The sequence below is a fragment of the Caretta caretta genome, chromosome 14 (assembly GCF_965140235.1).
Source record: "Caretta caretta isolate rCarCar2 chromosome 14, rCarCar1.hap1, whole genome shotgun sequence".
Lineage (NCBI taxonomy): Eukaryota > Metazoa > Chordata > Testudines > Cheloniidae > Caretta > Caretta caretta.
The window spans coordinates 40640992-40668750 of record NC_134219.1 but is presented as its reverse complement, the minus strand read 5'-3'; the positions used below and the strand labels follow the sequence as shown (position 1 = coordinate 40668750).

Here is a 27759-nt window from a genome sequence, read left to right as displayed (position 1 = left end):
TGCTCCTCAGAGCCAGCCCTTCTTAGGGCTTGCTGCTGGGCTCTCTGCTGAATACCTGCGTCTCTTGCCCTGGCCTCCTGGCCAGAGAGTAGGCTGCAGCCAGCATTCTGGCAGGGCCTTAAAGGGGTTTACCCCTGCCCTGCCACACTGCCCCCAAAACACACACACACACCAGCAGAGGGGGCTGATTGCAGGATCGGAGCCTTATTGGGACATTTCTCACCAAAGCTTCCAATGCTGAAATGTTTGTTACCTGTGATCTGGCTCCAGCTCAGCAAACAGCCTAAATCACTTCCAGGAAGGGAAACACCCCGTTGCTGCTGCTGCAGGCGGGGCATATCTCTGAGCTCAGGAGATAGAAACTTACCCTGTTCCACTGCCTGGAGGGAGCTATGGCCACCGACAACCCCGTGGAAAGTCTCCAGGAGGAAGCTGCATGCCCCATCTGTCTAGAGTATTTTAAGGACCCAGTGATTATAGACTGTGGGCACAATTTCTGCCGAGCCTGCGTTGCCCAGTGCTGGGAGGGATCGAATACAGACACCTCCTGCCCTCAGTGCAGAGAAACTGTGCAACAGGGAAACCTCAGGCCCAACAGGCAGCTGGCAAATGTCCTAGAAATCGCCAGGCGGCTGAGTTTACAGGCAGTGAAGGGGGCAGGAGGAGAGAGGGTGTGTGGGGAACACCAGGAGACTCTGAAACTGTTCTGTGAAGAGGATCAAACTTCTGTCTGTGTGGTTTGCCATCTGTCCCGGGCTCACAGAGCTCACACGGTGGTTCCCATAGAAGAAGCTGCCCAGGAGTACAAGGTAGGGAATTGCTGTCAAGTTTAATGAGTAATAACTTTGGATTTTAATTACAGGCTGATTTCACTGAAAACTGCCTGTCACAGGCGTGAAGCATCACTCAGCTCTGTAAAGCCGTCACTGTACAGGAGATGCTATAAAAAAATGAATGATCTGGCAGTGTGGCCACAGAATCAGAATATCAAGTCTTAAAAGATATCGGCTGTGGGAAACTTTTCTCTGAGATTCTGAATGCTTTTCAAACCCAGCTTCCACTGCTGAAAGAAGGGGACTATGAACAGATCATGGTGTCTCCTTTTGGTGATTCACATGGGCGGAGCTTATTTTGTGGGTGGAGCTTCAAAGAATCAAGCCACACTTGGCCCTCTTCTTCCTCGCCCTCCCTTCTGATCTCTGCTAATTTATGAAGCTGTTTTGCTGGATGCAAAGGCTGCTTTTCCACCCCATGTCTCTCACCGCCCCCTGCTGGCTCCCTCCCTCACTGCTACCCTGCAGCAGCACTGTAGGGGTGTCAGCCGAGCAGCCCCAGGATCTCTGAGCAGCAGCAGCAGCCCTGGGCCCTTGGGCAGAGAGGAGGAGAAAACTCAAGGGATCAGAGAAAAGTGAGAGAGTGAAACGGGGAGATCTCTGGCAGGGGCTCAGGAGGGAGCTCTGGTGGGCTGCTGGGGTGTGGCACAGAGCGGGGCTGACAGGGCAGGAGCACGTTGCTCTACTGTGTGAATGAATCACCTGCTGTCAAAGGGAAGAGAGCCCTGGGTTATTGTAGCTCTGGAGCATAGGCGCCAACTTTCTCCAGCGCTGGTGGGTGCTCGCGCCCCCTGGCCCCGCCCCAACTCCACCCCATCCCTGCTGCTATTGGACCCCTTCCCTAAATCCCAGCCCCGCCTCCTCCCCTGAGTGTGCTGCGTTCCCCCTTCTTCCCCCCTCCCTCCCAGCTGTGACAAACAGCTGTTTCGTGCTGCTGGGAGCTGGGGGGGGGGAAAGCAGGCACGCTTGCGAAGGAGGCAGAGGTGGAGTCGGAGGTGAGCTGGGCTGGGGGTGGAGAGCTGCCTGCACCCACCAATTTTTCTCCATGTGTGGTCCAGCCCCGGAGCACCCACAGAGTCGGCGCCTATGCTCTGGAGCAGTTCTAATTATGGGTGGCCCATTCCCCCAGACCGAGTGTGTTCCCTGTTCCTCACTGACTCCAGCCACATCACAGCTTCACCTTGTTCAGTTAACGGGACTGCACTGGCTCAGGTGCTCAGCTGCTGCCTGAGGGAGGCCACATGGGAGCCTGGACATGCGAGAGCACAGTGGGGTCTTGTTCCTGGCCTGGGTCTGGGGTACACTGGAGCGAGGTGCTGTCCCAACTTCTTCACTCTCACAGGCAGGAGGGATCGTTCAGAACCTTCCCAGCTGCTTCACCTCTGGCCTGTGCTCAGGGATGGGAAACTTTAGCTAAAACACAGGCTTTGAGAAGTCCTGAGTGTTTGCACAAAGCAGAGCCCCCCAGTCTGAGACTGGCATCTCCGCTCCCATGAGACCTTTGGGGCTGGCAGAGCCGAGTCTCCTTCCAGGGTATTTTACTGTTTATGTATGAAATGCCAATATGGATAGTACTGTCCACCCATCGGACAGGCAGACTAATGGCTGTTTCTCGCACACGATGCCCCTGCAGGTGAAACTCCAGGGAGCCCTGGGCCATCTGAGGAAGGAGCTGCAAGAGGTCCTGGCTCTGACGTCTAAAGAGAAAAAGAAAACTACAGAGTGGCAGGTGGGTGTCCGGGTTTATTCCTCCCTGAGCCCTTTCCCCTGCAGCGTTCCCAGGAATGCTGGGACCGAAAAGCTCCAGGATGACGTTATGAACCTGCTCTGGTTGTTTGCTCCGTTGCACAGACTTGGTGCTGGCCATGGGGGGCTCATGCCTCTGGCATTTGGGGAGACCGGGCATGAGTACTGGAACCTCCCCGCCGCCCAGATCATCACCCTGCCCACTCCCATTTGTCCTCCTCTCCCCGAGGCCTCGCCCACGCTCCCTTCCTGCTCTGCCCCATGCCCCACACCCGCTCAGACCACTCCCCAGTGACTCCTCGCTCACCGTTCCAGCTCTCTCCTCTCTCCCACTCCCTCCCCCAAGGCCCCCTCGCCTGCCACTTGCTCCTTTCTGCCCCCTCCTGCCTTAAGGGCGTGTGACAGGGGAGGGGCAGAGAGGAGCAAGTGGCGGGGCCCCCCACACAGCTGATGGGCAGCAAGGGGCGGGTGCTGCGGGGTTCGAGGGAAGAGTGGGAGCGAGGGCTCTGGGCGGGGTGCAGGCAGGACTCCAAAGGCGGCAGGTCTGCAGCCTGCCTCCAAAGGGAGGGGCGCGGCATCCTGTTTGGGGAGGCTCAGCCTCCCCTGGCCTATGGTACCTGCCATCCAGGGTGCTGGCAGCATCAGGCTGTGTCTCCGGTGGGGATCTCAGCGCAGCAGCTCCTGTAGGCGGAGGAGGAGGGGCAGTTCCTGACCCTTGTACAGTGGTGCAGACCCACTCCTGAGATCTCGGATGGGGCAAATTCTCCATACTGGGTGCAGTGTTTTCACTATTCCATGGATCCTGTTTCCCTCCTGCAGGTGGGGAGGGTGTGTCGGCCGCTCCAGCCATCAGTTTTCAGTGGCCTCCATGACAAAGCTCTGCAGCTTCTCTGCAGCTTGGAGGAAACTGATTGTTCCTTCTCTCCCTGCACCCAGAGTCCCTGCAATGAATCTGCCCAGTGCCTGGGCCAGACTCTGGAGCTGGGCACTGGGAGGAGGATTTGCCCCCATGGGTGAGGTTCAGATTCGCTCAGCTGGCTGGGCTGGGGGCATGCTGGGAGCTGAGCTCCTCTGAGCATCAAACCCAGTGGTGGGTTTGGAGCTCTGTGGAAAATCTGCCCCCAGGGTGCATCTACATGGCCCCAGCAGCTAGCTGCAGGCTAGTCCCTGAGTGACACCCAGGGGTCTGGGTGGGCGTGAACAGCCCGTGCTGCTGCGGCTTCATAGCTACCAGTACCCGAGCTCGCTAGATCAAAGCTAGCCGGGGTTGTGTCTACACACGGTGCTGTCAGACCTTCATTGTAGTGTGGACACCCCCTGAGTGAGCAGAGCCAGGCAGCGCTCAGCCACCTCACAGCCTCTCTTGCCATCACGTGGCCACTTCATCCCAGGCACCTGCTACTGTTACTGTGACTTTACCTGTGCTCGTCTGTAGCAGGTGATGAACCCAGGGGACAAAATGTCCGTTCCGGTTCACCTGCCTTTTCCAGTGAAATCCCTGCAGAGAGCGTGGGGGGGGGGGGTGAGGAAGACGCCAGCAGCAGGGAGGAGAGGAGAAGCAGGTGTCCCACGATTCAGATGAAAATGGCCATTTACAAGAGCTGAAATGCTCAGAGCTGGGTGCCCCTGGTTCTGCATCTGACGCCGTGTTTAGAGCCCGGCGGAAGTGGGCTGGTTTCCAGAGGACAGAACCGCAGCAGCTCCCACTCCCCGCACCGGAAGCAGCTGGTGCTCAGTTCCTCAGACAAGAGGGATTTAGGTGCATAACAATTAACAGCCAGGTTTGAATGTGTCCGGCAAAGTTCCCAGCCGGCGCCATGGAGGCGGCTGCACCTTGGGACAGTCACTGGGGTGGTTCTGAAACCCTTGATTATCGCCCAGTGAGAGCGAGTTACGTCCCACAGCACCAGCGGTCACAGCCCAATGATCAGTGTCACTCGGTGCAGAGTAACTGCAGCCCCAGCGACTGTGAGATGAGGCCCAGCAGGGGCGGCCAGTCACCCACTGAGAGGGGCCGTCATGGGCTTGAGCCAGGTGGGGAGTATTCCCATGGGCGGGAGCAGGGCTCGGGAGGTGACAGGCCCCCATGAAGGATGCGCTGTCCGTGTCTGATGGGGGGAGATGTTAGGGGATATGGTAACGCTGCACCACTCGAATTAGCTGTAACTCAACAGCTCCCAGGGGGCAGGAGGGGAAGGAGGCTGCAGGTCCACGGCCCTTTGCAGGGTCCAGGCCACATGCACAAAGCCTCGGGCAGGTGCCAACAGGGGCTCCTGAGGGAGCTGGGGCTTATCAGGGCTGTACCCGAGTTGTCTGAGTGCCCTGTGGCTGCAGCACTCCCAAGGGCGGGGTGGGGGTTGGTCTGGGGGTTGGGTCGGTGTCCAAAGCCCATTGGCAGATGGGCCCAGGGGTGCTGGAGGGCTGCCCTGGGGGCTCGGGTCAGCCGGGGCAGAGATACGAGGTGGACGTTACAGCACTCAAGCAGCTGCCTCTTCAGACACTGAGCACGGCCCGCCCCCACCACACAGGTGAGCCGGACAGACAGACGGGTTAGAGCCCTGCACAGGGAAGGGGAGGGGGGTCAGCTCAGGGCACAGGCTGGTGGGGGGAAGGGCTGGGGGCGCACATACTGGGGTTTCAGGGAGGAGGGCTCTGGGGACAGGGGACAAGGGCTGGGGAAGTTGCTGAAGCCCCTGGCCCTTTTGGCATCTCAGGGAGAGTAAGAGGGACTTTTCCCAACATCACTGTGGCCCGAGTCACACTGGAGGGCAGGCTCACCCCAGGGTAACCCAGCAGCTCTGGGCTGAGCTGCAGGGGAGCTAGAGAGGCCAGTGCAGAGCAGCCAGCCCCTCCCCCTGCCAGGATCAGCACCGGCTCAGCATCGTTCCCACAGCTCCCTTCAGAGACCAGGTGGGGACACAGCTGGCATCAGCAACCTGCTACTCTGTGAGCCTGGAGGGCTCCCTAAAGACTGCGATCCCAGGGGCACTGGGCCCATGGGCATGGGGCGCTCGGCCAGGCTCGGTGAGGCCAAAGCCAGCCCTGACAATGCCCTGGGCGCCCAACACCCATGTGAGCCCCAGGATGGCACCCAAAGGACTATTAGCACCAGTCCTAGGTCCTGAACATTGCAGCCCTGGGAGCTGGTTGTCAAAGAAGGAGCATTGCCCACATCCCGCTGTGATGGGTCCCTGGGGTGTCTGAGTGCCCAGCACTTGGCAACCAAATCCCCCCACGGACGCCCTGTATAGCCCCCTGTGAATCTTTACTGTCCCCTCAGTTTCTCCCCACTCCACTTTGTCCATCCCATGCCACCTGCAATAACATACTGCATCTTTACAAAGCACCTGAGACAACCCCACTACGGAACTGGCCATGTGAAGTAAATTCCCTTCCAAACTGATACTGATCTAATATCCCCTGTTTCATGAACAGAAGCCCAGTCTGTGTAACTCAACATCTGGCTCACATTTTCTCTGTGCCTTTCGTATTTTTCTATCTCAAGGGGAAAGTGAAGAATAAGAGAGAGATGGTTTCAGGTGAATTTAACAAACTGCACACACTGCTGAAAGAGGAGGAGCAGCTGCTTCTGCAGAGCCTGGAGGAGGAGGAGAGGGAGACTCTGCAGAGACTACAGGAAAATGTCACCAAACTCTCCCGGCAAAGCTCCTCTCTGCAGCAGCTGATCACAGAGATAGAGGAGAAATGTCAGCAACCGGTTGCGGAGCTGCTGAAGGTGAGACGGCATCAAAATTCTCCACCCATCCAGAATTATAACTCAGCTCCATGGGTCTGGATTCCACCAGTTAGAGTCAATGTGTTCTGTGGTTTACTGACAAACAGAACATGAGGCTAAGGGCTCCATCAGTTCCCAAATATCGCAGTTCATGTTAGAGGGGAATTCTCCTCATGGAGATCCAGTGAGGCCGTGGGAGATTAAATGGATAATACAAAAATGATACTGAGCTGAACCCATCCCTGCTCTGACCCCAGAACATTGGACCCAACACAGTCGATAAACACAGATACTGATGGGTTGTATCCCTAGAAGGGAGAACTCTTTAGCTAAATTCCTGTCTCCCGTACAAAAATGAAACAAGTGTTCAAAACAGTGAAGCCTGGGAGGGTTGATCTATTTTCAAGATGAAAGTTTGATGCCCAGAGTGAGACTCATACAGTTTTACGCACATTGTGTTAATACAGGACATTAATTCTCTTTTTCCTTTCAGGATGTGAAAAGCACATTGAGCAGGTGTGTTTCCTATGTTCATTGCTCTTATATTCTTGGTGGTGGTTCTGGGATGACGAGTGTACAGAGCAGCTGAGTGATGATGGGACGTTATCTTCATAGGAGTGAGAATGTGAAACTCCAGGAACCAGAAGCTGTTTCTACTGACCTGAAGAACGTGTATAAAATTTCCCTTGACATGAGGGAAGTGCTGAAGAGATTTGGAGGTGAGTGGTGTCTCCTGGGACATTCAGCTGTATTGTGTCTGGGATCTGGACAGAGCCTGGGACCCCAGGACACGCTTGCACCCAGCTGACAGGCTTGGAGCTGTGTGAGAGCTGGAGGCTGATGCACTGAGTGCTGGGCAGTTTGCCTGCTACTTACAGCCACCTGCTGGTACTTGCCCAGGTGTGTGACCAGGCCCCATCACTGTGACATCCTGACCCCTCCACGGCTGTGTTAATGGGTGTCCCTGAGCCAGGTGCTGTGAGGCCTGGACTGGGCCCATAGTGCTGGGAGCTGCACAGACTAGTAGCGGATGATGTGTCTGTGCCTCTCTCCTGGGACATGTGAGGGCTGCGTTGTGTGGCCACCGTTCAACTCTGCCCCAGCCCCCATTAGCCAAGGCTGGCCGAGCTTTCTGAGCTGGAGGAGGGGCCGGTCTGGCTGCTGCGGTCTGACCTGGGCCATGTGTTACTGGGTAACAAGCTGAACCCTACGGGCCCCTCGTCTGCTCTGAGCACAGCCCAGTGTGAGATTGGGTCAGTGGTTTGCTGCTCAGTGAGTGAGACTCACACACAAGAGTGTGACCCTGTCACAGTGTCTGAGCGTGAGCTGCCCCCATCCAAACCCCTCCCCACAACCCCAGCACGGAGACTGGGGGCAAAGACAGAAACCTGACAGCGAGGAGGGACAGAGAAGAAGCTAAGGCCGAAGAGAGGGGGAGTGGAAAGGTTCAGTGAGCTTGGTCTGTGATAGTTGAACTGGCCCTTTCATCCTACCCCCCCTCCTCTCTTCCCACCCCCCACCCCCAGCAGGGGGCAGTCGAAGGGGCCAAGCTGGGTGTGTCTGTCCCGGCCGATGGAGGCTGCGCAGTGGGTGCCGGCTGCAGGGCCAGGATCTCAGGGCTCCGGGGAGCAGGAACCCCAGGCTGTGGGGGAAGCAGCTTCCTCTCTGTGGCTGGCTGGAGCCAGCACATCCCGGATCCCCTCCCCCCTCGCTGCCCCCAGCCCAGCCCAGTCTGTGCCCACCGGACCCTGAACACGGCTGGGCTCTGGGCCATTCCACAGCCCTGGCCCCTGAGCCTGTGGGGATCCTAAGCTAGTCACCTCCGTGCCTCCTTCTAGGGGATCCTCAGCCCCTGGGGAGCCTCCTGTCACCCCCCGGAAACCCCGTCCTGGGCAGGGCCCCAGGCCCTGAGTCACTCGCTGGCTGCTCCCGGCTGGCCAGGCCCAGGGTCTCCAGCAGGGCCCTTGGTGCCGGCCCCGCGCTGTCTGCCAGAGCTCCCAGCCCCGGCCCAGCCCGGCCTGTTGTCCCAGCGCCGACCCCTCCCCTGCGGGTGGGGGGGGGACCCTGCTGCTCTCAATGGCTGAGCCCCCACCCCGCCGCGGCCTCTGGTGCTGCGCTCGCAGGCTCAGCCCGTGCCAGGGCCAATGCGGCGCTGCTGGGGCTGCTCCTCCCCCGGCCCCTGGGTTCTCTGGGTCTGGGCGAGTGGCCGGGCGAGTGGGCAGGGACCTGCTCAGAGACACGCGCCCTGTGCTGCCCCCAGAGGGCAGAGACCAGCCAGGGCCGGGCAGCAAAGGGCCACCGCGCTGGGATTAACCCTTTCCTGCCACCCCCCCCAGCAGCCCCGGCCGGTCACTGCCACTCGACTGCCCGCGCTCTGACCCCAGGGACCCGGGTCCGGCAGCCGAGGGAGTCGCTGGGTGAATGTGTGGGGCAGAGTAACCAGGGCTCCCTGCTCCCCAGGGTCCCCGTGTGCAATGGGGAAGGCCCCGCGCTGTCATGCAGCCCTTAGGGGCTGGGCAGTGAGTGTTATTATTGGTATAGCGCCCACGAGTGAGCCAGGCACTGCAGAGACAGAACACGGGGCTGCCAGCCCCACAGGGCTCCTGGTCTGAGTGCAGACGAGGCCCAGCAAGGGCAGCAGCAAACACTGGGGGAGGGGGAGCGGGGTTCCCATTGTGGGGCCAGCCGCTCCCTGAGCCCATCCTGTGCCTGTCTTCTGGGTGTGGTAGACAGTATTGTAGTGACGCTGATGGCTCCATGCTGGGCCCTGGGTCACCCACCAGGGAACAGGGCAGGGCAGAGGCAGCCTGAGGTCGGGGGGAGCTGGAGGCTGTGGGGGAGCGGGAGCAGCCTGGGAGCTGGGACAGGGACACTGGATGCCAGGTGGGTGGCCCAAAACCCTTTGCTGTGTTCATTCCAGATTTCCACTCTGTGATGCAGGCTCTGCTGGGGTCACATGCTGTGGTGAGGGGCCCACCCAGACAGACTGAAGAGATGTTTCAGAGGAACAGCCGTGTTAGTCTGTATTCGCATAAAGAAAAGGAGTACTTGTGGCACCTTAGAGACTAACCAATTTATTTGAGCATGAGCTTTCGTGAGCTACAGCTCACTTCATCAGTATACATCTGATGAAGTGAGCTGTAGCTCACGAAAGCTCATGCTCAAATAAATTGGTTAGTCTCTAAGGTGCCACAAGTACTCCTTTTCTTTTTTAGACTGAAGAGAGCGAGGCTCTGTCTGCATGGGGAAGGGGCAGCAGTTCTGTTAAATAGGTTCCAGTTTTGTAGATTCATCGTGGGGTGGCCCCCTCAGAGTTGTCACGGAGTGTGGGGGAGTCCAGGCCCTGCACCCCTCTTCCTGGGATTCACTGAGACTCTCAGCCAGCCAGTAAAACAGAAGGTTTATTGGACAACAGGAACACAGTCCAAAACAGAGCTTGTGGGTACACCCAGGACCCCTCAGTCGAGTCCTTCTGGGGGAGCAGGGAGCTTATACCCCCAGTCCTGGGGCTCCCTGTGTTCCTCCACCCAGCCCCAAACTGAGACTAAACCCACCCAGCAGGTTCCCTGCTGCAGCCTTGGTCCACATTCCTGGCAGAGGTGTTACCTCCCCCTCCCCCTCCTGGCTCAGGTGACAGGCTCTCAGGTCTCCCATCCCCAGGACACATTCCCAGGTCAACACTCCCCCCTCCCTGCTGCGTCACATCGTCACAGTGGTGAGGGGCCCACCCAGACAGACTGAAGAGAGCGATTTCAGAGTAACAGCCGTGTTAGTCTGTATTCGCAAAAAGAAAAGGAGTACTTGTGGCACCTTAGAGACTAACCAATTTATTTGAGCATGAGCTTTCGTGAGCTACAGCTCACTTCATCAGATGAAGTGAGCTGTAGCTCACGAAAGCTCATGCTCAAATAAATTGGTTAGTCTCTAAGGTGCCACAAGTACTCCTTTTCTTTTTTCTCCCTACAATGTGCATGATAATCAAGGTGGGCCATTTCCAGCACAAATGCAGGTTTTCTCAGCCCCCCACCCCCATACACACACAAACTCACTCTCCTGCTGGCAATAGCTCATCCAAACTGACCACTCTCCAAGTTTAAATCCAAGTTTAACCAGAACGTCTGGGGGGGGGGGGGGGGTAGGAAAAAACAAGGGGAAATAGGCTACCTTGCATAATGACTTAGCCACTCCCAGTCTCTATTTAAGCCTAAATTAATAGTATCCAATTTGCAAATGAATTCCAATTCAGCAGTTTCTCGCTGGAGTCTGGATTTGAAGTTTTTTTGTTGTAAGATAGCGACCTTCATGTCTGTGATTGCGTGACCAGAGAGATTGAAGTGTTCTCCGACTGGTTTATGAATGTTATAATTCTTGACATCTGATTTGTGTCCATTTATTCTTTTACGTAGAGACTGTCCAGTTTGACCAATGTACATGGCAGAGGGGCATTGCTGGCACATGATGGCATATATCACATTGGTGGATGTGCAGGTGAACGAGCCTCTGATAGTGTGGCTGATGTTATTAGGCCCTGTGATGGTGTCCCCTGAATAGATATGTGGGCACAGTTGGCAACGGGCTTTGTTGCAAGGATAAGTTCCTGGGTTAGTGGTTCTGTTGTGTGGTATGTGGTTGTTGGTGAGTATTTGCTTCAGGTTGCGGGGCTGTCTATAGGCAAGGACTGGCCTGTCTCCCAAGATTTGTGAGAGTGTTGGGTCATCCTTCAGGATAGGTTGTAGATCCTTAATAATGCGTTGGAGGGGTTTTAGTTGGGGGCTGAAGGTGACGGCTAGTGGCGTTCTGTTATTTTCTTTGTTAGGCCTGTCCTGTAGTAGGTAACTTCTGGGAACTCTTCTGGCTCTATCAATCTGTTTCTTTACTTCTGCAGGTGGGTATTGTAGTTGTAAGAAAGCTTGACAGAGATCTTGTAGGTGTTTGTCTCTGTCTGAGGGGTTGGAGCAAATGCGGTTGTATCGCAGAGCTTGGCTGTAGACGATGGATCGTGTGGTGTGGTCAGGGTGAAAGCTGGAGGCATGTAGGTAGGAATAGCGGTCAGTAGGTTTCCGGTATAGGGTGGTGTTTATGTGACCATTGCTTATTAGCACTGTAGTGTCCAGGAAGTGGATCTCTTGTGTGGACTGGACCAGGCTGAGGTTGATGGTGGGATGGAAGTTGTTGAAATCATGGTGGAATTCCTCAAGGGCTTCTTTTCCATGGGTCCAGATGATGAAGATGTCATCAATATAGCGCAAGTAGAGTAGGGGTGGTAGGGGACGAGAGCTGAGGAAGCGTTGTTCTAAATCAGCCATAAAAATGTTGGCATGCTGTGGGGCCATGCGGGTACCCATAGCAGTGCTGCTGATCTGAAGGTATACATTGTCCCCAAATGTAAAATAGTTATGGGTAAGGACAAAGTCAGAAAGTTCAGCCACCAGGTTAGCCGTGACATTATCGGGGATAGTGTTCTTGACGGCTTGTAGTCCATCTTTGTGTGGAATGTTGGTGTAGAGGGCTTCTACATCCATCGTGGCCAGGATGGTGTTATCAGGAAGATCACCAATCGATTGAAGTTTCCTCAGGAAGTCAGTGGTGTCTCGAAGGTAGCTGGGAGTGCTGGTAGCGTAGGGCCTGAGGAGGGAGTCTACATAGCCAGACAATCCTGCTGTCAGGGTGCCAATGCCTGAGATGATGGGGCGCCCAGGATTTCCAGGTTTATGGATCTTGGGTAGTAGATAGAATATCCCAGGTCGGGGTTCCAGGGGTGTGTCCGTGCGGATTTGATCTTGTGCTTTTTCAGGAAGTTTCTTGAGCAAATGCTGTAGTTGCTTTTGGTAACTCTCAGTGGGATCATAGGGTAATGGGGAAGGCGCAGCAGTTCTGTTAAATAGGTTCCAGTTTTGTAGACTCATCGTGGGGTGGCCCCCTCAGGTACCACTCTCAGTCATTTCAGGGTGTCTTGGCAAGCATCTTGCCTCAGTTTACCCTCTTCAGCACTTCTTAAATTACACCTCATAGTCCAAAAGATCTGAGAGAAAAGTCCCCTCCTGGGGTCCTCTCTGAGTCCAAGTAAACCCCAAAATAAATCTTTTCCTTCACTCTGCTCCAGCCTCCAGCTCTCACTCAAGCTCCTCGCTGTCCTCAAGTCACGAGTCCTCAGTCCTCCTTCCCGGAGCTGGGGTCATTTCAGACTGTGCCTTTATTCCCTGCATCCACTTTCTCCAGCCGGTGGCAGCTCTCCAGGGGCTCTGTCCTGCTACAGCTGCTGCTGTCATTGTCATCTCTGGCAGCGCCTCCCCCTTAGGGGAGCTCCTCTGTCTAGGACAGTGGTTCCCAAACGTTTTTGGTCATGCCCTCCCTTACCTGGTTTGTGCCCCCACCCCGGGAGCTGCGGTCGGGAGCTGGGCCAGGAACAGGGCTGCAATTGGGGCTAGGACCTGTGGGCCGTGTCTGGAAGTGGACCCGCTGTTGGGGCTGGGAGCCACAGGGTTCAACTAGGAGCGAAGCTGTTGGTGCAGCCTGAGCTGAAACTGGGGCTGCAGTTGGGGCCAGGAGCTGGGGGCTTTGGCCGGGGGCGGAACCACGGCTGGAGTTGGAGCTGCAGCTGGGGTCGCAGCCTGGAGCAGGGCCAGGGGTTGGTGGCTGAGGCTGGAACCGGAGCTGCAGCTGGGGCTCAGGGTGGGGCCAGAGTGGAGGTGGGGACAGAGTAAGGCTGGTCGGCGTTCCCTTCCTGCCACCCATGGGGGCTGGTCCATGCCCTGCCATGCCCACAAATGTTCCTCCACACCCTCTAGGGGGGCACGACCCACAGTTTGGGGACCACTGCTCTGGAAGCACCCCTTCCAGGCTCCTTGCTCTGGTGAGCTCTCCTGGGAGCTCCTCTTCTCGGCAGCTTCCTGTCCCTAGGATTCCTTCAGCTGAGCCCCGGTAACCCTTTTTCAGGCTCATTAGCTATTTAGCTGCCAACTAGCCACCTAGAGATTTAATTACTTCCAGGTCGGTCTGGGTTGTCCCATTCTCCCTTACAGGAGCCTGTCACAGGTAGTCTGGTCCCTAACTCCCATAAAAGGGCCAGCCCTCTTCATACATTTCCCCCCACCCCCAGAGCCAACCTGTATTCAAAGGGAGGCTTGACCAGGGCTGATACTTGGTTATGTTCTGCAGCTGGGGTGGGGTGGGGGGTACTTCCTGCCCTGCTGCCACAAGGAAATCTGCAAGGCCCTTGGCGATAATTTTCTTCTTGTCACCGAAGTATGAAGAGACCAGGAGTTTGATTCCCCAACTTTCTATGTAGCTCATGTCAGGGGTAAAATCCCCCATAGTCTTCAGCATGTCGTAGTTCAGAACAACTCTTTGGCCATAGCAGAGGTAGTCAATAACACTGGGCTTTCATCATTGGTGCGATGGTCCTGTAGCAGATATGGGCTGGCTACAGAGCTTCCCTCTCAGCCAGATACACACCAGATGTGTTCATCACAGAATCCTTGAATTTTCTGCCAAGTATGTCTGAGGTCAGCTTAAAGGTGGTATTTTACACCGAGCGCTACCTAGTGGTTGAACAGCATAATATAGTTTAGCGTTCCATTACATCTCCCCCGTTAAGTTCTACATTCCGACCATTTATAATATTTACATTATGGCAGTGTCTTTGAAGTTCAGTGCAGATCAGTCTGTTAGGTGTCTCTGGATGGTGCTGGTCTTTTAATTACACAACCCGAACAGGTAACAGCTTCGTCATCTGGCTGTCCATTAGTTCCACCGACTGACTGTGCTCAGTCTGGAATCCTTGAGTCATCTTCTTGTTCTGCATCCGTCATCTGCGGAGTTTGCTCAGTTGATTGTTCTTTCCAAGGAACAAACTGTAGATGTTGACAGTTTCTGTTGAACTCTCCTCTCTTGGTCTTGATCACATACAACCTGGGTGTTGAATTCTTTTTCTTTACAACACCTGGAATATTCCATTCTTTTTCTCCATCCAGTTTGACACAAACATGGTCACCGGGTTCTAGGCCTGGTAGTTTTCTAAGTGATGTCTGTTGTAAAAGTGTTTGCAAGTTCTTTTTGTTCAATTTGACTACTCTTTACGTGTCTGGTAACTTCGGAGATAGATTCTTTTCCAAAGTTGGGAGGGTAGTTCTGAGTCGTCTTCCCATCAGGAGTTGTGCTGCACTATATCCGGTAGCTGCTATTGGGGTTGATCTATAACTCAGTGGAGCAAAGAATGGATTTTCCTGCTGAAGGATATTCTTCACTGTCTGTGCAGCTCTCGCAGCATCTCCATTTGCTTGTGAGTAATATGGGCTTCTCGTAATATGAGGAAGATCATATTTTGTTTGGATAAATTAAATTCTACGTCAGTGAATTATGGTCCATGCTCTGTCACAAGTTCTTCTGGAACCCTGAAATGCCCAAAAGTTCCCTTCAGTTGCTCTATAACACTCTGGTATGTAATGTCTTTCACGTACACTCTTTCTATGTACCTGGAAAAATAGTCCACGACTACCAGGTAAAGATGTCCCCTAAATTCACATAACTCTGCAGCTAGTCTCTTCCAAGGTCTCTTTCATTCAGACTAGCTCCTTGTTAGTGTCACTAATTACTACTGTCCGTATCTTTTTCCCCACAGCCTTCAGTAAAGAGCTATGGGAGCCCGTGGGGAAATGTTTCTACCAAGGGCAAATTTAACAGCAGCTCTGGAGTGTTTCATAGCTGATGTCCTGAGCCTGGCCTGGCCGTAGCTGTGTGTTTCTGGTGATGTTGACAGTCACTCACTGCAAGTCACTGGGATTTGGGCTCCTAAGTTTCTGGGACACGTTTGAAATAGAGCTGGGTGTAATTATGGGGGCAAATAGTTTATTTGCTGAAAGATTGTATTTTGGGTCGACTGAAACTATTCCTGAATCCATGTCGAGTTTGCTGACGAGTTTCAATGAACAGAGAAAGGTGCCACCGCTTCCCTTCCAGCCTTTAGCCCCGTGGCTGGGCCTTCAGCGGGGAGCCCCCGGTTCCATCCCCCCCGTGGGATGTGGGGCAGGGATTGGAATGTGGGAATCCAGGAAGGGCTGGAACTGCTGCACTCCATGTGTCTGGTGTGGGGCTCCCACAATCTCTCCTGCTGAAGACGTCCCCCTGTGTCTAAACACTGCCATGGGCACTGGGCCAGAGCGTGGGAGTGAGACTGACTCTGCAGCCCCTGGTCCAGTGACCCTGTAAATACTGATCCATAACCCCAGTGAGGGGAGGGGTTCTGGCCCCTGGCACAGCAGTGTCTCAGCCATGTCGGTGCCCCACTGCAAACCCCGAGTGCAGATGCGCTGCACTGGTATGAACTGGGCCTGGCCCCTGGCGCAGCTTCTCCCAGATGGAGTGGGCAGCAAGTGGGGAAATGCCCCCTCCCCTCCCCACTGCCCCAGCCTCATTAGCAATGGCCCCTGTTCCCCCCAGCACTCCTCAACTCCTATCTCCCACTACCCTGTCCCCTTCCAGCGAGCCCAGACACCCTGCCCGTGCCCTAGCATGGAGAGTCCCAGCTGCACCCCGTGGGTCAGGGCTGCACCCCCAGTGTGTGTAGGGATGGCACCAACCTGTTCTTAGCAACAAACCAGCCACACACGGCCCCAAAGCAACAGAGATTCCCTGGGGCCTGCCCCCTTCACCTTCCCTCCTGCCCCCCTTCACCTCCCTCTCTCCCCCTGGCACCTGCCTCTCCCTTACCCTTCCCTCAATTCCTGTGACCCCTGCCTCTATCCTGTCCCCTCACCCTCACCCCAAACTCCTCCTGCTCCCCCTGGGACTCTGCCCTTCTCCCCACCTTTGTCTCCCTGGCATCTGCCCCTGCCCTCCACCCACCTCTGCCCCCTGGCACCTGCCAATCTCCTCATGCCCCTGTGCCCCCTGGCTCCTGCTCCTCCCTTACTCCTGTGCCCACCTGGCCCCTGCCTCTATCCTCACCCCTCCCCTTCTTCTCACCCCCTTTCTGCTCCCCTGGGCCCCTGCCCCTCTGCCCCCACTTTGCCTCCCTGGCATGTGCCCCTGCCCTCCACCCACCTCTGCCCCCCTGGAAATCACCCCTCCCTTCTCTGGAATTAAATTTTCAGACCATTGACCCTACAAGTGTAAAGTTTTATTGAGTCAAATTGCTAAATTAAATCTCGTCATCTAAAGCACGTTAAAGTGAATTAAGAAGGATAGAGAATACCCAACTCATTTATTTCTCAAACAGGTTGAGGGTCGTCCTGTCACCTGCCCCTCTCCCCGAAACATCCTTTGCACCCTGGAGCCCACCCATCACTTCACCCCCATGCTACCTCCTGGAATGAACCTCTCCCCTTTCCCCCTCTGCTGCCATTTCTCCCACCCCTCCCCTCACCCCCCCCCCCCCCCCGCCCTCCTGGTGCCTGTCACTGCCCTCACCCCCTCTGCCCTTTCATGCCCCCCCCCACCCATCACCCTCCTCTGCTGTCTTGGCTCCTGCCCTTCTCACCCCCCTTAGCCCCGCCTGTTAACCGTCCCTCTCCCCACCCTCTCTGACCCCTGACACCCTTCCCTTCCCTCGTCCCCCTGTGCCCACCCCTCCTCTAGGCCCACTCTCACCTTCTGGATCCTGCCCTTCCCCATTCCCCTCTCCTAACACCTCCCTCTACCCACCTGCCCTGCCTCTCTCCTCGCCCCTCTCTGGCCCCTCGTGCACACCCCTCCAATCGTCCCCCTCTCTACCTCCTGGTGCCTATCCCTCCCTCCTCTGCCCTCCCTGTGTCTGACCTTCTATTCAACCCCCTCAATCCCCCTGGCACCTGCCCTTTCCCTGACCCCCCTTCGAGACTGAACTGAGCGGGGTCACTCTGACCAGTGACCTGGGGAAGTTCAGGGCCCCCTCTCTGGGACAGCGCATCCGCTATCAGGTTGGCACTTCCCTTCATATGGACCATGTCCATGTCGTAATCCTGCAGGAGCAGGCTCCATCTCAGGAGCTTGGTGTTGGCTCCTTTCATCTGGTGCAGCCAGGTCAAGGGATAGTGGTCGGTGTACATGGTGAAGTGTTGCCCAAAGAGATATGGCTCTAGTTTCTTGAGGGCCCACACCATGGCCAGGCACTCCTTCTCGATGGCCACGTAGTGTTGCTCCCGGGGTAGCAACTTCTTGCTCAGGTACACGATGGGGTGTCTCTCCCCCTTTTCATCCTCCTGCATTAACACCGCCCCCAGTCCCGTGTCTGAGGTGTCGGTGAACATCACAAAGGGCTTGTCAAAGTCTGGGTTTGCCAGAACTGGGCCACTGACCAGAGCCTCCTTCAGGGCCCGGAAAGCCTCCTGGCACTGCTCGGTCCAGATCACCTCATCTGGCTTCCCCTTCTTGCATAGCTCAGTGATGGGGGTGGCTATGGCGCTAAAGTGGGGCACAAATCTTCAGTAGTATCCTGCCATCCCAATAAAGGCTTGGACCTGCTTTTTGGTGTGGGGAGCAGGCCAGTCTCTGATCACCTCCACCTTGGCTGGTTCCGGCTTTAGGCGGCCGCTCCTCACCCGATGGCCCAGGTAAGATACTTCAGCCATCCCCACCTTGCACTTCTCGCTTTTACAGTCAGCCAAGCCCCCTGAGTCAGTCCAGCACTTGTCTAACCTGGGACATATGGTCCTCCCGGGTCTGGCTAAAGACACAGATGTCATCAATATACGCCATGGCAAAACTCTCCATCCCCCTCAGTAGCTGGTCCACTAGGCGCTGGAAGGTGGCCGGCGCTCCCTTGAGGCCGAAAGGCAGGGTCAGGAACTCATAGAGCCCCAGAGGGGTGATAAAGGCCGATTTCAGCTGGGCATCTGCATCCAGCGGCACTTGCCAGTAGCCCTTTGTAAGGTCCATGGTGGTAAGGTACCGAGCTCCCCCCAGCTTGTCTAGGAGCTCGTCAGGCCTGGGCAAGGGGTAGGCATCAGATACCGTGATGGCATTGAGCTTCCGATAGTCCACACAGAACCGGACCGACCTGTCCTTTTTGGGGACCAGCACCACCGGCGAGGCCCAAGGGCTGGCAGATGGCTGGATCACCCCCAAAGCTAGCATGTCCAGGACCTCTCTTTCCAGGTCCTGAGCAGTTTTCCCTGTGACTCGGAAGGGGGAGCATCTTATCGGCAGGTGCAACCCTGTCTGCACCCGGTGGACAGTCAGATTAGTGCATCCAGGCTGGTTGGAAAACAGCTGTCGGTAAGGATGCAGCACCCCCTTGATCTCAGCTTGCTGGGCAGGGGTTAGCTGATGCAAGAGGGGAATTGTTTCCAGGGGGGAACCAGCTCTGGTCCCAGGGAATAGATCTACTAAAGGGTCATCTCCCTGCTCCTTCCACTGTCCACACACGGCCAACACCACATTCCCCCTGGCATAATATGGCTTCATCATATTCACATGGTACACCCGGCGGTGGTGCGCCTGGTTCGACAGCTCCACCACATAGTTTACCTCATTGAGCTGCTTGACAACCTTGAAAGGGCCCTCCCAGGCGGCCTGTAGTTTATTCTTTCTCACGGGGATGAGAACCATCACCGGATCCCCAGTGGTGTAGGCACGGGCCCTTGCCGTGCGGTCATACCAGACCTTCTGCTTCTTCTGGGCTCTGGCCAGATTCTCCCTGGCCAGGCCCATGAGTTCAGCAAGTCTCTCTCGGAAGATCAGACCATACTCCACCACTGACTTTCCATCGGGAGTGGCCTTCCCCTCCCATTCGTCTCTCATCAGGTGTAGGGGGCCCCTTACCCTCCTTCCATATAACAGTTCGAAAGGCGAAAATCCGGTAGATTCCTGGGGCACCTCCCTGTACGCGAACAGCAGGTGAAGTAAGTACTTGTCCCAAACCTGCGGGTGCTGGTTCATAAAGGTTTTCAGCATCATCTTTAGTGTCCCATTGAACCTCTCCACCAGCCAATTGGACTGAGGATGATAAGCTGAGGCTCAGTTGTGCTGGACCCCACATTTCTCCCACAAGCACCAGAGCAGGGCCGACATGAAGTTGGACCCTTGGTCTGTCAAGACTTCCTTGGGGAACCCCACCCAGCTGAAAATGGTCAGGAGCGCATCTGCCACGGTGTCTGCTTCAATGGAAGCTAAGGGCACTGCCTTGGGGTAGCGGGTGGCAAAATCTACCACCACCAGAATGTATTTCTTCCCCGACCGGGTCGTCTTGCTGAGGCCCCACGATGTCCATGGCCACCTTCTGGAAAGGCTCCTCTATGATGGGCAAAGGTCTCAAAGCCGCTTTCCCCTTGTCCCGGGCCTTCCCCGCCCTCTGACAGGGGTCGCAGGATCGGCAATACTGCCGGACCGTGGTAAAGACCCCGGGCCAGTAAAAGTTCTGTAGCAACCTCTGCCGGTTGCGCCAGATTCCCTCGTGCCCTGAGGGGGGGATGTCATGGGACAGGTACAGGAGCTTGCAGCGATACTTCTGGGGGACCACCAGCTGCCTCCTGATCCCACAGGACTCTACTTCCCTTGTGGGAGCCCATTCTCGGTACAGGAACCCCTTCTCCCACAGGAACCTCTCCTGGCAGCCTCTCCTCATGGTCCGTACCACACTGAGGTCGGCCAGGTCCCTGAGCTTCCGCAAGGAGGGATCTTTCCTCAACTCGGCCTGGAACTCAGCGGCTGGGGAAGGGATGGGGACCGGTTCCCGCTCATTGGCCGGGTCTGAGGCCACAGCCTCTCTGAGCCGTGCCCCTCAGCGCTCCCTCCCCCCCAGGGGAGGGTCCTGCGCCTCCGGTGTGGTACCCTCCCCAAGGTCAGGGTGCAGTGCCCCTCGCCGGCTCTGGCTACAGGTCACAACCAGGGCGGTCTGGGGCTTGCTTGGCCAGTCCTCTAGGTCCCCCCCATCAAAACCTCAGTGGGCAAATGGTGGTGTACCCCCACATCCTTGGGGCCTTCCTTGGCCCCCCATTTCAGCTGTACCCTTGCCATGGGCATCTTAAATGGGGTCCCGCCCACCCCCTTCAGGGTCAGGTAGGTATTGGGCACCACCCAATCTGGGGCCACCACCTCGGGCTGGGCCAGCGTCACCTCTGCGCCCGTATCCCAGTATCCATTGACCTTCCTCCCATCCACCTCCAGGGGTACAAGGCACTCTGTCCGGAGGGACAGCCCTGCGCCCACCCTGTAAACCGAGCACCCTGAGCCCAGAGCCTCCAGCCCTCTGGCGGAGCTGGCCTGGGGTACTCTTCCCTCCTGAGCAGGTGGTAAACTGGCAGCCCCCCTTGCCTGGGTTGTCTGCCCCTCGTCCAGCTGGGTCCCTACCCAGTTAACCCTGGGTAGGTTGGGTCTGCTCAGTCTGTCCCTGAGCCTGGGGCACTGGGTCCGTACGTGGCCTCTCTGGCCACAGTGATAGCAGCTCAGGTCACGTTGGTCCCCTCAAGTGGGTCGGAGGGGCCTGACACCAGGCGTTCCCCTTTGGAGGGGGTTCTCCCTATTTCCCCGCTGGGAGGTCCCATGGTAACTCTCTCTCTGCATCAGGGGTGGCCTGTTCTTTTGGGACTCCTCCCGGCTACCCCCTGACCGATTGTTCACAAACTCGTCGGCCAGCTGCCCTGCGTGCTGTGGGTTCTCTAGCTTTTTGTCCACCAACCACAGCCTCAAGTTGGAAGGGCACTGTTCATACAGTTGCTCCAGTACAATTAGGTCAAGCAGGTCCTCTTTAGCTTGGGCCCCAGCTGTCCACTTGCGGGCATACCCCTGCATCCGGTTGACCAGTTGTAGGTAGGTGACTTCAGGCGTTTTACGCTGACTCCGGAACCTTCTCCGGTACATCTCGGGGGTCAGCCCAAACTCACGAAGCAGGGCCTGTTTGAACAGTTCATAGTCCCCTGCCTCCTGCCCTTTCATTCGGCTGTACACCTCCACGGCTTTGGGGTCCAGTAAGGGGGTGAGAAACTGGAGCCTGTCAGCAGGGTCAACCCTGTGCATCTCACAGGCATTCTCAAAGGCCGTCAGGAAGCTATCTATGTCCTCCCCCTCCTTCCGCTGGGCCAGGAAGCTCTTATCAAAGCTCCTTACAGTCTTGGGTCTCCCCTCACTCACCGCAGTCGGGGACCCACTGCTCCTCAGCCTGGCCAGCTCCAGTTCATGCTGTCTTTGTTTCTCCTTCTCCTGACGTTCCCTCTCCTTCTCCTCCTGCTCTTGTTTACGTTGTTTTTCATGATCCTCCAGCTCCCTCATTTTCATTTCCCTCTCCCATTCCAGCCGCATCCGCTCCAGGGATGGGGAGCTCCGCCGGGAGGATCCCCTGCTGGCTGCCGGCGTCAGGGTGCCCTCGGTATTCCCTGGGCTTCCCCCAACCCCTCCCCCAGGCCTAGGTAGGAAGGGTCTTGGGATGTCCTCGGCAGCAGTCTGACCCCTCCCAGCCCGGTCAGGCCCCAGGGCCCATGCTGTGTCTACCGGGCGGCTTCCCTCAGGGACAGGGATCGGGTCTTCCAAGCGATCCCTCTCCTCCAACTGGGCAATCAGCTGTTCCTTGGTGGACCTCCCAATGCGCAGCCCCCTCTGCCTGCACAGCTCCACCAGGTCACTCTTAAGGCGTTTAGCGTACATCTCCCTGCTGGCCACTCGCAGGCCTGGGCAGCTTTCCACGGTTTCCAGGAAAAACCCCTCGTGTGCCAGTCCTTTTGAAGTCACCATCTCTTTGCCAGGGTCCAGCTGCAGACTCCTCCGCCCCTGGGACCGCTCACTGCAATCCCCCGGGGGACCCTGTTACTGCAAAAGTCCTTCTCTCTGGTCACACACTCCCAGGGGTTAACTGCCCCCTGAAACCGTCTCTCTCTGAATCTTCAGCACGCCTGGTCCCCGTCAATCCCCCTTCATTTTACTGTTCCCCAGTCACTTACTGCAGGAAGCGCTGTTTACGGGGTGCAGTACATCCCACCGCTACCACCAGTTGTCACAGAGTGTGGGGGAGTCCAGGCCCTGCACCCCTCTTCCTGGGATTCACTGAGACTCTCAGCCAGCCAATAAAACAGAAGGTTTATTGGACAAAAGGAACACAGTCCACAACAGAGCTTGTGGGTACAACCAGGACCTCTCAGTCACGTCCTTCTGGGGGAGCAGTGAGCTTAGAACCCAGCCCTGGGGTTCCCTACGTTCCTCCACCCAGCACCAAACTGAAACTAAACCCCCCAGCAGGCTCCCTTCTGCAGCCTGTCTTCACATTCCCGGGCAGAGGTGTCACCTCCCCCTCCCCCTCCTGGCTCAGGTTACAGGCTCTCAGGTCTCCCATCCCCAGGACACATTCCCAGGTCAACACTCTCCACTCCCTGCTGTATCAAGGCATGTGCCTCTGCCTTCCACCCACCTCTGCCCCACTGGAAACCCCCCTCCCTTCCCCCCCTGCCCTCCTGGCACCTTCCCCTCTCTCCCAAACATCCCCTGAACCCTGGAGCCCACCCATCACTTCACACCCCCTCTATGTCCTGGCATCCACCTCTCCCCTTTCCCTCCTCTGCTGCCAGGTCTCCCACCCCTTCCCTCATTCCCATCTGCTTCCTTGGTGCCTGCCACTTACCTCACCCCCTCTGCCCCCTGATGACCGTCCCACCCCTCACCCTCTTCTGCTGTCCTGGCTTCTGCCCTTCTTACTCCCCTCAGCCCTCCTGGCACCTGCCTCTCTCCCCACCATCTCTGACCCCTGGCACGCACCCCTTCCCTCACCCCTCTGTGCCCACCCCTCCTCTAACCCCACTCTGACCCCCCGGCACCTGCCTCTCCCCAATGCCGTCTCCTAACACTCCCTCTACCCACCTGTCCCTGCCTCTCTCCTCGCCCCTCTCTGCCCCCTGGTGCTTGTCCCTCCCCTGCTCTGCCCTCCCTGTGTCTGCCCTTCTGCTCAGCCCCCTCAATCCTCCTGGTACCTTCCCTTTCCCTTACCCCCCACTCCCTTCTGGTGCTGACCCCATCCCTCCTTCACCCTGCCCCCCCAACACCTGACCCTCCCCTTGTCCACTTCCTGTCTGGTGCCTACCCCCTCACTACCCTCTGCCCCACTGACCTCACTCTCCTCTCGCCCCTCTGCCACCATCATCCATGCCACCTTTTCTTTGTTTCTCACTCTGCCCCTCCCCTCGCCCTCTGGCTCCATGACACCTGCACCCCTCAGCACCCCTCTAGTCCCCTGGCACCAGCTCCTCCTCTGCCCCAAGTCCCAGCTCTACCCTTGCCCCCTCTGCCTCCCTGGTGCCTGCCATTTCCTTTGCCCCCTCTGCCCGCCTGGTGCAAGTCCCTCCCCTCGCCCCCCTTTGGACCCCTGGTCTCTGCCCTTCCCCTCACCTCAGCACTGGCCTGCCCCTCACCTCCCCCTCTCCTAATCTCTGGGTCCCACCCCTCCCTTCATCCTCCCTTTGCCCCTCTGGTGCCCACATCTCCCCTCACACTCCTCTGCCCCCCTAGATCCTGCCCTTCTCCACACCCCTCTATCTGCCCCCCTTCGGCTTACCTGCTCCCTCACCCCCCATTCTGCCCCCCGGCACCAGTGCCTGCCCATTCGCTCCCCCCCATGGTTCCACCTCCCCACTCCTCATCATCTCACCCCCTGGCAGCTCACCCTCCCCTTGACTTCCCCTTCCCCATTGGAGCTCCCCCATTCCCTCACACCCCTCTGCCCCCTGGGGCCCGCCCCTTCCCTTGCCCCCCGCAGCCCCCTGGGGTCCATCCCCTTCTTCTCCCATGGAGCCCACCCCCACCCCCCCACCCCCTGCAGCCCCCCGGAATCCTGCCCTTCGCCCCCCCTCTGTTCTTATGGTGCCTGCCCCTTCCCTTGTCCCCACATTGCCCTTGTGCCTGCCCCTCCCCTCTACCCCTCCCCCCTCTGCTCCTGTCACCTGCCCCTCCCCTCTACCCCTCCCCCCTCTGCTCCTGTCACCTGCCCCTCCCCTTTCCTCTCCCAGCATCAGCCTCTGCCCCCCCCGCCCCCACTGACACCTTCGCACCCCTCCCCAGCTCCTCCTGCCCCTTCCCCCCATTGTCGCCTCACAGGCAGAGGGGTCCTGACTCCCCTCAGGCAACAACCCCCCCCAGCGATTAACGGGGACGCAGGTTAATTTCCCCTCGATCCCAGTGACCAGCCCCTGTCCCCAGCCCTGACTCTGTGACTCTCTCCCCAGTGGACGTGACTCTGGATCCAGACACGGCAAATCCCCACCTCGTCCTGTCTGGGGATCGGAAACGTGTGAGACGCGGAGACAGACGCCAGGATCTGCCCGACAAGCCTGAGAGATTTGATAGATATGCCCTTGTCCTGGGCACTGAGGGGTTCGCGGGCGGGAGGCGTTACTGGGAGGTGCGGGTGGGAGACAAGACGAGATGGGCTTTGGGGGTTTGTAGGGAATCTGTGAGCAGGAAGGGGGAAAGCTTTCTCTCCCCTGGGAATGGATTCTGGGCCGTGTGGCTGAGGGACGGGGGATACAAGGCCCTCACCTCCCCCTCGACCCCCCTCCCCGTGAGCGTCCGGCCCGGCCGGGTGGGGATTTTCCTGGACTATGAGGCGGGCGAGGTCTCGTTTTACAATGTGACTGACGGGTCCCATCTCTTCACGTTCACTGACACCTTCTCCGGGACGCTCCGCCCTTATTTCTGTCCTGGTCTCAACACTGGGGGTAGAAACACGGCTCCCCTGATCCTCTGCCCGGTCCCGGCTCCGGCCGGGGGGAATCTTGGTCCCTGACAGTGACCCCGCGGCACAGACCGGCCCCCCCAGCACTGCTGCTCCTCTGTGGTGGGGGCCGGTTACTGCAGCTACTGGAGTTTTTCTGCTGACCGGACGCTGCCAGTTTCCCTTTTCCACTGGAGGGTCCAGTCGAAAACCGGACACCTGGCAACCCCCAGCCCTCACCTTGCCCCGTCCCCTGCCCCGGGGGTAGCAGGTGGTGGGGGATGGCGTCGTTCACTCCTGCCAGAATTTTCTACCCCTGTGAAATCTCAGTGTAAAATAGGAAAGAAAAAAGATTATTCTAATTTAGAAAATATTATTGTAACAAGGTGTAAATACAAGAATATTTCAATTTACATTTCAACAGTATTTCAGAAACAAGCATCTAAACATATTTTTAGAAATGGAATATTTTACATTTATTTTCTGATTCTTCCCTCAAATCTGTATTGAAGTTTAACTTCTCTAAATAACGTCATTTGTATTTCCACTGTGGAATTTCAAGAAATCCAAAATATTTATCTTCACAAAATAAACTATTAAATTGTCAGACGGGGTTGTTCAGTTACAATGTACGTGTGTCATAAACATCACAACTACACACATGTGCAGCTGTTCTCTCTCTCTCTCCCCCCGGTCCTCTTTATTGTCTTGACTGGTTCTCTCTGGAAGGCAGGGCACATACACCCACCTCCTGCACTAAACCTTTGAAAATTAATAGGTGAAAAAATGATAGAATTAATGAAGCAATATATTTAAATTATCTCATACAAGATTATATAATATTCTTTGAAGTTCTGTCAGTATTAATTCACTTTCTAGCTGCACATAATCGGTAATCAAGATATAACCCTTCCTTTCTTTTTCTCACAAAACGCGGTCCCCAACCTCAAATGCTGTATTCTTAGATACCAGGGGTCGGCAACCGTTCAGAAATGGTTTGCCGAGTCTTCATTTAGTGACTCTAATTTAAGGTTTCACGTGCCAGTAATATATTTTAACATTTTTAGGAGGTCTCTTTCTATAAGTCAATAATATATAACTAAACTATTGTTGTATGTAAAGTAAATAAGGTTTTTAAAATGTTTAAGAAGCTTCATTTACAATTAAATTAAAATGCAGAGCCCCCCCGGCCCGTGGCCAGGACCCGGGCAGTGTGAGTACCAAGCTGAAAATCAGCTTGCATGCCGCCTTTGGCATACGTTCCATAGGTTGCCTACCCCTGCTATATACAAAAATGTCTTCTACAATCTCATTTTTTTTGGTTTATTTTTCTTTAGAAATATTATTTGCAGGCAATGTACTTTGAGTGTGCACTGTTGATTTCAAAGTACTGCCAGGCTTTCCATGTTCTTGGTTATAAGGACACAACAAATGTAGTTTGAGAAAGAAATAGAGAAGGGGTTGTATTCCTTTACTGAATCATCACAAATTAACTTAATATGCTGGCACTTAATGACACATAACATGAAATTTGGTGAAGTTTTATTGGGAGACCTTTCTTCTCAGCCATAAATCAGTCGAAAGGGTGCTATTTTTGTTGTCATGTGAGGTTTAGAGTACAAAGAAAAGAAAGTTGCTCCAGGAAGTTCATCACCATTCCTCTGGGTTCTGTGCACCACCTTCTGGAATGCTCTGTAAAAATAGGTTTCAGAGTAGCAGCCATGTTAGTCTGTATTCGCAAAAAGAAGAGGAGTACTGGTGGCACCTTAGAGACTAACCAATTGGAAATGCTCACTGTGTTTTCCACTAAATGCATCCGATGAAGTGAGCTGTAGCTCACGAAAGCTCATGCTCAAATAAATTGGTTAGTCTCTAAGGTGCCACCAGTACTCCTTTTCTTTTTTCTGTACAAATAGTGACCGATTGGTCCAATTACTTGATGTTAGCGATCAAACTTAATTTCTGGAAGAGCTGGCTGAGCAGAGTGTGAGGGGAGGCACATCACATGGCATTGCTAGGACTACTTTTTGTTTTAAACGTGATGCATAATGCTTGATGCTGCTGCTCGCGGGGCTCTGTCCTGCTTCAACAGGGCAGGCTGTGCCGGCCGCCAAGCTCCCCCGTCCCCCGCCTCTTCCCCCAGCATGCTGGGTTCCCGCCTCCCTCTCTCACTCCCTCTCCCTCCCTGCCACCCATCAGCTGTTGCCTGCGAGAGGGAGAGGGAGGAAGCGGAGAAGAGGCAGAAGCGGGACCTTGGGGAAACGGGTGGAATTGGGACATATCCCCTCCAGCCCCCTGCCATGAGTCGCTCAGGGCAGGAGGCTGGGAGCATCTCCACGACCCTAGCCCACACCCCCAGGCCTCTGCCTTGACTCCTGCACCCCCCAACACCTCCCAGCCCCGACCCCCGCACCCCCCCACATCCCCCATGACCCCATCCCTGACTCCTGCACCCCTCACACCTCCGAGTCCCAACCCCTGCACCCCCACAAATACCCAGCCCCCCACACCCCATGCCCTGACTCCTGAACCCCCCTCACACACACACAGCCCCCAGTCCTGACTCCTGCGCCCCCCATATGCCCAGCCCCCCCACCGCATGTCCTGACTCCTGCACATCCCCACCCCCACCCTGAGCACCAAATGGGAGCTCCTGAACCCCCCCCCCCCCGCCACATACCCACCTGCACCCCTGACACCGAACGGGAGCTGCCCCAGATAAGCACTCCACACCCCAACCTCCAGCCCCAGCCCTGAGCCCCCTCCCTCATTCTCGCTCCTGGCCAGACCCTGCACCCCAACCCCCAGCCTGCTCCTGCACCCTAACTCCCTCCCAGACC

General features: G+C 56.4%; 1 protein-coding gene across 1 annotated transcript; it reads left to right on the top strand.

Moving 5' to 3' along the window:
- The first annotated feature begins 376 nt into the window (after nucleotides 1–376).
- On the top strand, nucleotides 377–27316 carry LOC125629559 (E3 ubiquitin-protein ligase TRIM39-like). Its single transcript, XM_075119860.1, is given in 7 exon segments — nucleotides 377–809; nucleotides 2467–2562; nucleotides 6085–6315; nucleotides 6809–6831; nucleotides 6931–7034; nucleotides 24432–24910; nucleotides 24912–27316. Coding segments are annotated over 7 exon segments (1383 nt in total). The 5' UTR covers nucleotides 377–392; the 3' UTR covers nucleotides 24945–27316.
- The last annotated feature ends 443 nt before the right edge of the window (nucleotides 27317–27759 follow it).